This window comes from Dendrobates tinctorius, unplaced genomic scaffold, assembly GCF_039654945.1.
Source record: "Dendrobates tinctorius isolate UK_male_01 unplaced genomic scaffold, ASM3965494v1 ptg000231l, whole genome shotgun sequence".
NCBI classification, from domain to species: Eukaryota; Metazoa; Chordata; class Amphibia; order Anura; family Dendrobatidae; genus Dendrobates; species Dendrobates tinctorius.
This window is the reverse complement of record NW_027361898.1, coordinates 19,847,175-19,857,500: the sequence shown is the minus strand read 5'-3', so window position 1 is coordinate 19,857,500 and position 10,326 is coordinate 19,847,175. Positions and strand designations below refer to the sequence as shown.

The following is a 10,326-nucleotide window of genomic DNA, read 5'->3' as shown; positions in this document are numbered from 1 at the left end:
CCGTGTATCCGCCACCAATGAGCGTCGCGGCCCTGTATCCCCGACCAATCACTGGCGCGGGCCTCTGTCTGAGACCAATCAGCAGTGCGGGTGCGCCCCCCCCCCCACTCTCCTCTCCACGCGGCCGGCATCGCAGTGTCAGTAATGTTTAGCGTTAAAGACCGTAGATGACGTAACTCTCGCGAGAGGGGACGTCATCAGCGGTATAAGCTGCAAAGCATTACTGGGACCGCGATGCTGAGCGCGTTGGAGAGAGAAGGAAAATAGTCTGAGGGCCGCCGGAAGTTGAGTATGTTTGTGTTTTTGTTACCCATGGCCACCTTCCGATGGCCTTCGATGTCCTTTCCACTCTCCCGGCCTTGCGTACCCAGTAATGCTTTGCAGCTGATACCGCTGATAACGTCCTTCTCTCGTGAGAGTGACGTTATCACGGGTCTAAGTCGCAAAGCCTTACTGGGACTGCGAGGGCGGGCGGGTGGAAAGGACATTGGAGGCCGTCGGTGATACAATTTTTTTTTTTATCTTTTTAACGGAATAATCCCTGCGGCTGATTGAGCGCTGTCCCCGACTGCGCTGGACGCTGAATCAGTGGCCCGCGATTTCGGTTACAGACAGACACGATAAGGCGTTTATATATATAGATTAGAAGTTCTGTGAGCAGTTTTTTTCCTGAAGAGATTTTGAAAAACATGGAAAAATAAGTGTATGTCACTTGTTTGAAGCAGGTCTTGATGGATTCCTCTCCAAACTAGGCACTGTGAAATCAGAAGCCTGAAGAAAAAAAACTTCAGGAAAAAAAAAAAACTTTTCTTCCCAAAGTATTTTCTACTTAAAAGAGTTGTCATTTTTGAACGCCTCACAAAACTATATGAACATACCCTAAGCTCTGCTCTCTAGAAAGGAAAGCTTGAAATCAACATTCTGATAAGGTTAACAGGCCCTCTTGTAGTTGTACTTGTCACAGTGCCCAACTTAGGCTATGTTCAGATGTTGCGTTTTTGCTGCGTTTTTTTTATCTCATGAACATGCATTGCTTTTTTTTTCTGATTGATTTTCAAAAACTGCTGTGGTTTTGCAAGCTGCAACATGTCACTTCTTCCAGTGTTTTTTTTTTTAGTAAGTGCAAAAACGCAGCAAAAAACACAGGTATCAGGTTTGGCTGCATTTTTGGTGCCAAAACCTAAGGAAGTTGCATCGTGTCATTTTTTTGGGAGGTGGGCACTAAACTTTCTCAGCATGCACAAGAGACAACAAAAACTCAGCAAAAAAAACTGTAAGCAGTTTCTTTACTGCCAAGAGAGCAGGATTTGCCTGCCGGAAAAACCGCAGCAAAAATGCAATTTGTGACCATAGCCTTAAGGCTGTGTGCACATGTTGCATTTTTTTGGCGTTTGGCTGCGGAACTGCTGCGAAAACGCAAAAAAACCGCATCACATGCAATCCTATGCGATTCCACAATGCTGTGCTAATGCTGCGGACTTTTCAGCTGCAGAAACGCATAGCGGAAAAATACGTAGTATGCTCATTCTTTTTGCAGAATCGCGGCGATTCCGCACCCATAGGAATGCATTGATCCGCTTACTTTCCGCATGTGGCTATGCCCACCATACGCAAAGTGAGCGGCTCATGTGCGGATGGTACCCAGGGCCTGGAGGAGAGGAGACTGTCCTCCAGGCCCTGGGTACCATAATCCTGTAAAAAATAGAATAAAAATAAAAAATTGTGATATACTCACCCTCCTGCGGCCCTCGGAGTCCTTCCCTCCTCTCACCACACTCCCGGCATCTTCCGGTCCCAGCAATGCTTTGCACGAATGACCACTGATGACGTCGGGCTCTCGCGAGCGTGACGTCATCTCAGGTCCTTCGCACAAAGCATTACTGGGACCGGAAGATGCCGGGAGCGCCGCGGAGCAGATCGGGGGCCGTCTGAAGGTGAGAATAGCAATATTTTTTTTTTTTTTTTTATATTATTTTAACATCCTACTTATCACATTCCAAGCAATGCTAATCGCTTGGAATGCACAAGCATTCCACAAGCGAAAAACACTTGCAAAACGCTTGTTTTCCGCGGGAAAAATGCATGCGAATTCACATGTGTTTTACCCGCGGCTGGAGTGCGGAAATGTTGTAGAAATTTCCGCAGCATTTCTGCAACGTGGGTACATAGCCTTAGAGGGAACAGGGAGGGTAACCTGTTACCATGTGACTCCAAGCAAACATGCTTATTGTGGCAGATAGACTAACAGCAGGCAACAATCCAGTTAGATTTCATGCCTCCTGAGCGAATACCAATACATCATGTAGGTGTCGGAGGGTTCATCTGTAAGTGCGGATTACATGCATGCGCAGTATGAAAAGCAGGACACCAGAGCAAATGCAAAAAATACAGAAGCATGGAGCCAATACTGAAATGAAAGGATTTGTTGAGGTAGGAACCAATGGGAGGATGGCTACCACCATCCATTAAAGGCTCTCTGTCAGCAGGTTTTTTCTATGAATTGTGAGACCTTCATGAGGTAGAGACATCCTGATTCCAGCGATCTATCATTTACTGGGCTGCTTGGTGCAGTTTTCATAAAATCCACGTTTTTTCTGCTGTAGATGTACCAATGGTCAGAATGCCCGCCGACATCACTGATTGGCTGCTTCCTGTGTAAACTGTCCATTGTCAGCAAGCTGACAATCAGTGATGGGGGCGGGGTCACACAGGTCAGCTGGACTACCTGACACATGAAGCCTAGTCCTGCGGTGTTAATCTCGTGCTGATAAAACACTGATTGTAGTGAAACTACAGCAAGTTATCGCGCAAGTGATCAGGATCTCTGCCCCTACCTCATGCTGCTCTCAGAATAAAGAGCAGACAGATTGCCTTTAAAGATGAATGAGTGTTAAAGAAGCGCTTTATTCATCATTGGCGATTTTAAGTCACACACTGTTCAAGAATTTGGCGCAAAATCAAAAATGCTCCTTATTTTTTACTTTAATCGGTTTTGCAACTTTTTATTAAAAAAAAGTCACCAGAATTATTTTAAACATTGGGCATAAGGCTTTAACTGCATCAAAATAAAAATGACTCCGAAGTCTTACATGGGGAGGGAGAGAGGAGTGGAATGGCGTGAGATATGCCAAAACAACGCAACATTTGGAAACGTCGCACTTCATGAATCTGTCTACATCTGGGCAATATTGTCGAAGACAAATCACAAAAGACTTAGGAAAGAAAGACATTAAAAAGTGTTAAAAAAGCTTATAGAGAATAAGTCTCAAATATGTCTACAGTGTGATCCAATTATCACTTTTAGCTAATTATTGTATATCGAGCTGGGTGTTAGTGTATACTAATAACAGTATATTTTAATATGGGCTTGTTGCAAACACTGTGTTGGCTCACTTTGACTTACATCCACATATGTGTGCTTTTTATTCAGGAAAATTACCCAGAGGTAGAAACCCTATGGCTAATGACTCGGGCTTGGAACAATGGGATATTCCATTACAGTGCAGAAAAGTACTCAGATGCCGAGCGCTGGTGTACATTGGCGCTGTCTTATCTGAGCTACTTAGGATCATTGAAAAGTAATTATGAAAGCAAGGTATTTGGGCAAAAATAGAAGGATATGATGCTTTAAAACACATGATTTTATTGTGCATATGTATTTTTTGTTACTAATATGATTTTTGGTGGAGCAGATTGGGTTTAATGCACAGTGTAATTCTGAAGGCAATGGTCATTGGGTCTGCAATTTGCTTCAGACTAGCAAGAAAAACAAAACCCCTTTATGTTGCCTTTGGCTCTCATTAACAATGTATGAATTAAATTAATATTTTGATTTCCAAATAGAAAATCTATACTATTACATGTTAAATAAAGCACTAGAGAATGTGGACAAACCAAAAAGACTATGTAGCCTACACTAAGGCAAACCACAGCATTTGTATCAGACTATGGATTGGCTGCCTGTAGAGTTTACACTAGAAGATGATTGACTGACTGCAGCTCTAACACTAGACTGGCCGCCTCCTTCTGCAGCCCCTGTGATCAGTTATACCATGTCGTCATTATTACACTACCTCTTCTGGTGGTGCTTAAGCCAGTCTCCAAAAGCAATTCCGTAAAAATGTTTTCTTTGTTTTTTTGCACATTCACTATTTTTTTTCAGTACCGTATTTATTTTTCTGGAAAAATGAATCCATTGAGCTCTCTAGTGTGACAGACCAAGAAAGCTCAAACTGTCTCTTTCCCTAATGTAGAATCATAGGGCCAGGAAATTATTGCATATACATCTAATAACCTTCACAGGCTGCCTGAAGCTTCTTCTGGGTCATTGGTTGCTAGAACCCACACCTTCTGAGTTCTGACCCATGTCGTACACCCGCTTCCGGGAGTTTTGATCGTACCACAGCTTCTTGCTGACCTATGACTGCACCATGCTCTAATGCACCAGCCGCATCATTGCTTGCATTTTGTCATGGGGGCCGCATGACTTAGTCTATGACAGACACTTCGGGAGCGTTCAGTTTCCCTTATCAAACCAAGGGGCCCCTGGACTTGTCAGCCATACAGGAGATCGAAGGGGGAGAACTCCGGTGAGGCTTGTGGTATCTGTCTGTAAGCAGCGAGCTGGTGTAGGAGGTACCTCTCTCAGTCACACCTATGGGACTCAACTAACAATATAAGCATCTGCTTAACCCCTTAACATCCAATGACTGACAGAGATAGTCATTGGACGCCTCCCCATTTGGTGCTGGCTCTTGCAATGAGCCTGCACGTTTTCCACCTTACCCGTTACCTCTCCACTTACTCCCTTCTAGACCCTTCACAGTCTGGCTTCCGCCCCCTACATTCAACTGAAACTGCATTCATCAAAGTGACCAATGACCTTCTGACAGCAAAACGTAACGGTGACCACTCTCTGCTCAATTTTCTTGACCTATCTGCAGCTTTCGACACTGTTGACCACCATCTCCTACTCTTTATGCTCCAGTCACTAGGCATTAAGGACACTGCTCTCTCCTGGTTCTCTTCCTATCTTTCTGACCGCTCCTTCAGTGTTTTGTTCTCTGGCTCCACTTCATCTCCTCTTCCTCTTTCTGTCGGGGTACCTCAGGGCTCAGTCCTTGGCCCCCTTCTCTTCTCTCTACACAGCGCCAATTGGACAGACCATCAGCAGATTTGGCTTTCAGTATCATCTTTATGCTGATGACACACAACTATATACGTCATTCCCCTACCTTACCCCCACTGCACTACTGAACACGAGTGACTGTGTGTCCGCAGTCTCCAACATCATGTCCGTTCTCTATCTGAAACTCAACCTCTTCAAAACTGAACTTCTTCTGCTCCCGTCGTCTACTAACCTCCCTAAATCTGACATTTCCCTCTCCGTGGGGTGGCACTATAATAACACCCCGGCAACAGGCGTGCTGTCTGGGTGTTATGTTTGACACCAATCTCTCCTTCACATCCCATATACAATGTCTTGCCCGTTCTTGCCACTTACACCTAAAGAACATCTCTAAAATCCGCCCTTTTCTTATCATAGAAACAACAAATCACTGTAGCATTGATCCACTCCCGCCTGGATTACTGCAACGCTCTTTTAATTGGCCTCTCCATTACTCCACTATCCCCTCTCCAGTCCATACTTAATGCAGCAGCCAGGGTCATCTATCAGGCTAATCGGTACTCGGACACGTCGCTCTTCGCCAGTCCTTACATTGGCTGCTCATTCATTATAGGATCCAATTCAAAGTACTTGTTTTCACCCACAAAGCTCTCCACAGTGCAGCACCCCCCTACATCTCCTCCCTCATTTATGTCTATCGGCCTAACCGACCGCTGCACTCTGCAAACGACTTTCGACTAACCTCTGCACTAATCCGTACCTCCCACTCCCGACTCCAAGACTTCTCCCGTGCTGCGCCAATCCTCTGGAATGCTCTACCCCAAGAAATTAGGACTATCCACAATTTGCATAGTTTCAGGTGCTCCCTCAAAACACATTTGTTCAGAGCGGCCTATCACGTTAACTAATCAAAGTTATTCTATGTGTAAGTGTGCATGAGTAGCCCATTCCCTATCTCCATCCATCCCTCACTCCCTCAAGACGGCTGGACCATCATTGTAAATACACCATTATAAATACACACCTGTACTTTATATCTCCCCCACCTCATTGTAGTTTGTAAGCTCTCACGAGCAGGGTTTTATTTTGCTTTAATTATTGTATTGTTAACGTTGTTACTTATGACTTGTGTTTTGAAACTGTTAAACTGTAAAGCGCTGCGGAATATGTTGGCGCTATATAAATAAAGATTATTAATATTATTTTCCAGCACGACAGTTGATCTGTTAACATGTTAAATGCCGATGTCAAACTCTGACAGTGGCATTTAACATACACGTGCAGGAAGCGCGCTATTGCCTCCTCCCATCGGTGTCTGTGTCACTTGACCGCGGGTCACTGATGGGTTGACATGACAACCCGGGGACAGCAGGAGACCCCTGTGGTTGTCATTGCTGGTGGTCGGCGCTCATAGCAAGTGAGCATATCTGCTACATAGAGCAGGGCTGCAGACCTGCTTTATATAGCAGAGGTGATCGGACAATTGCAGCTTCAAGTCTCCCATGGAGACTATTGAAACAAGTAAAAAAATATAAAAAAATATAAAAAAAAATAAAATATATAAAAGTTGAAATAGCCCCATTCAAAATAAAATAAAAAAAAATCTAATATACACATATTTGGTATTGCTGTGTTTCGCTGCGTTCAGAAAAAAAGCCCTCACCCAGCCCTAGATCCCGAAAAATGGAGACGCTACAGGTCTCGGGAAATGGCAACTTTTTTTTTTGTACAAATTTTGGAATTTTTTTTTTTACCACTTAGATAAAAAAGTGCATAGACATGTTTGGTGTCTATGAACTCGTAATGACCTGGAGAATCATAGTGACAGGTCAGTTTTAGCATTTAGTGAACCTAACAAAAATTTCACCGCACTTGGAATTTTTTTCCCATTTTCTATTACACAACATGGTAACAAGCCCTCATATGGCCACATTGACAGAAAAATAAAAAAGTTATCGCTCTGGGAAGAAGAGGAGCAAAAAATGAAAATGCAAAACCAAAAATACCCCTGGTCATTAAGGGGTTAAGGATACCATTTAATCTTTCACACAAAGCATTGGTTTATGTGTAATACGAACTTGATACCAGGTGTTGCACCTGCATTTTCTTACAGAGAGTTTCTAGTAAACAAGACATGAACGGAGTCTAATTGAGGACAGAGCCGCTGCCTCTGGGTAACGGGCAGCATAGTCTACCACATTAAACGTTTTCCAGAGCTGCTGGGGATGGCCAGTGGCCCAACGTTGTCCACAGCAATCATCTGGAAAGGCTCCTCTGTCACCAGGGATTGGGGAAGCTTTGGGAGCGGGCCATCCTTTAAGTTGTAGAAAAAGGCTCTGTTACAGCAGAAACGTTGCAGTTGAGGGATTCGCCAATACATCAAAAGTTAAAAAATATTTGACAATGTAACAAAAAACAATACTGGATGGAACATTAGGGACGTACTGTGTCGGTTTTATTTTTACATTAGCCAATATGTTGGATAACCCCTTTTACATGGATGAAAAAAAATCTTTTTTATGGATGTTTTTTTGGAGTGCTGCCTGCATAATTCAAATATACTGTATTTATTAGACCATATATTTGTATTTTCCAATATAGATGACTGACCTCTACAACAATATTCAGGAAAAAAGTGCAAGAGTAAAAGAAGCTTTGAAGGACTGACTCCTACATTTGCTTACAATTTGGTGGCAGATAAAAAAAAAAGTTTCTATTTTTTGTTAGTTTAGCAGTCCAAGAGAGATAAATGTAATTTGCTGCGTTATAAAATGTTTTGGTGTTCAATGTTCAAGTATACTGTACACCGCACATGTAACAATTTTCATATATGCAAGTGTTATGGCAGGTCTTTGTAGCAGTTCTAGAACCTATTTGTTTCCTTATTTGGGCACGTTTATCAAAGCAAACACTTTACTTTTCTATAGAACAGAAGGCTATGTAGAATGTTTATGGAGCCACTGTTTGTTTATATAACCAACAAAATCTTTACATCAGTTGCACACAGTGCGACTTGAAAGACATACGTTACTCCTTTTTCAGACAAATGAAAAGACTCAGCGTAGTTTCACATTTGCGTTTAAGGCCGCAGCGTCGGGCTGCGCACGGCCGCCGCTAAGCCCCGCCCACTGCCGCGCCTCCGCTGGTAGCTCCGCCTACGGGCGCATGACGCTGCATGCATCCCGCGTCCCCTATTTTTAGCACTGGGGATGCAGGACGAGCGCAGGTATGCGTTTGGCGGCGCATGCGTCCTTTTGACGGTGCGCCGACCTGCACCAAATGCAATCTGTAGCAATTTGGTGCGCTCGACGCACCGTCAAAAGGACGCATGTGCCGCCAAACGCATACCTGCGCTCATCCTGCGTCCCCAGTGCTAAAAATAGGGGACGCAGGACGCATGCAGCATCATGCGCCCGTAGGCGGAGCTACCGGCGGAGGAGCGGCAGTGGGCGGGGCTTTGCGGCGGCCGTGCGCAGCCCGACGCTGCGGCCGTAAAAGCTAATGTGAAACTAGCCTAACTCTGACAGAAGGTTGCCCGGAAACTATGCTGTGTGTGTCTATCAAGAGAAAGATAAAATAGACACGTGCCCATACGGTGACACTGAAATAAAATGGGGGTCAGTAGTGAGATATTGCTCACTTGGTGGAGTTGTGCACGTCCCAGCTCCAAAGTAAGCCTGTAACAAAGACATACAAATGGATAAGAAGTGGAGTGTAGGCGTTTCATGATGCCCGTGTGTTGCTGGAAAAGTTGAGCAGTTCCACACTCTGATGCAAGTTCAGGTAGCTTTTTATTGATGTGTTTCTGGATCGAAACGAACCATTGTTCAAAATAAACTGGAGACGAGAAGGTTTCGGTTCGAACCAGAAATTCTTCAATAAACCTCTTTGAACTTCCATCATTGTAGGGCAGCGCGGTCATCATCAAGCATCTATTCTCCACTACTTATCGATATATGCCTAACAAGCATAGTTTAGTAGCTGCATCATATTCCACAAGCTGAACTTTAATCATATACTGGTGTTTGTCCCATTGTATTTCTGCATGTTAGCTATCATTTTCTTCCAAGATTTTAGGTCTAATGTAGGAAAATTTTAGCAACTTTTTTTTTTTATTACACAGCTTTGAAAAATGAGGCCCTTTTCTATACTGTAGTTAGTTTGGTGGGTTTCTTACCCTTTCTTGTGAATAAAATGTAAATTAAAGTAGCAGTCCAGTGCTTTATGTTTTTATTTATTCAGTAACTACTGTAGTCCTTCCAGTATATAGAATTTGGTTAGTACTCCCACATTTGCCAGTAGTTATTGCTTTATATGAAAATTCCTGGATTCCTTCTCCTAAGTTAGGTCAAGTGATTTCCTGGTTAACCACTGAGAATTGCATGCCTTTATGTTCTCAGAACAGGGTCACCATTTCAGCATCAGAACTGCGTTTGGAATGAAATTGCCTAAATTGTATTACTGAAGTCCACAAGAAGGATAGAAATTCATATATCACAGATACTGATGATGACTGCACAACTCCTGTTGCGCAGTTTGGCTTAGATCACACGAGCATATAAGAAAATCTTAAGAACAGATTTAAGTATTTTTCTCACCTCCATTATTTAGTAAAAGCCAGCTATATCTGACATCACACTAACAGCTAGTGGAGCTTCTCACTCGTACATCACTGTATTTGTTTGAAATCATGAAAAATACATCACAGCTTTTAGCACCACTAAGAAGCACGATACTATGATTGACTTGACCTGCTGACCTCTATCATAATCCAGAGGCCCACAATAAATCTAAGCGCTGATGGTGATGCCATAGATTCTCTCCTTCAAGAGAATCGGGCCAATTATGCAAATGACAATCAAACTAGTGTGAGCATAGTGAAATCCGATTCTCTTGGATGAGACAATGGGAGAAGATGGAAGACAAAATGTCTCCATCTTCTCCATTGTGTCAGTGAGCAGAAATCAGACTGCACTCAGATGTCATTCGAGTGCAGTCCAATGATTTCCACGGACTCATTGACTTTCATGGCAGAGTGCGATCAGAATATAGGCTCAGCCTTTGACATTCTGCTGAGTCCGTGGAAAAAAATGGGACATGTGTGGCATCATAGAATAACATTGGTCCAAGTGCGATCAGATGTTTTATCGGATCACACTTGGATGGAAAATACAGTGGTGTGAGTGAGCTCTAAGGCA

At 43.4% G+C, this 10,326-nt stretch overlaps 1 protein-coding gene across 1 annotated transcript in view; it reads left to right on the top strand.

Annotated features, from left to right (window-relative positions):
* Positions 1-7,795, top strand: part of TEX11 (testis expressed 11) — a 251,091-nt gene extending 243,296 nt beyond the window's left edge. Inside the window, exons 27-28 of the mRNA XM_073555904.1 lie at positions 3,431-3,595; positions 7,730-7,795. Coding sequence (XP_073412005.1) covers positions 3,431-3,595; positions 7,730-7,795 — 231 coding nt within the window. The remainder of the gene's footprint in view (positions 1-3,430; positions 3,596-7,729) is intronic.
* The last annotated feature ends 2,531 nt before the right edge of the window (positions 7,796-10,326 follow it).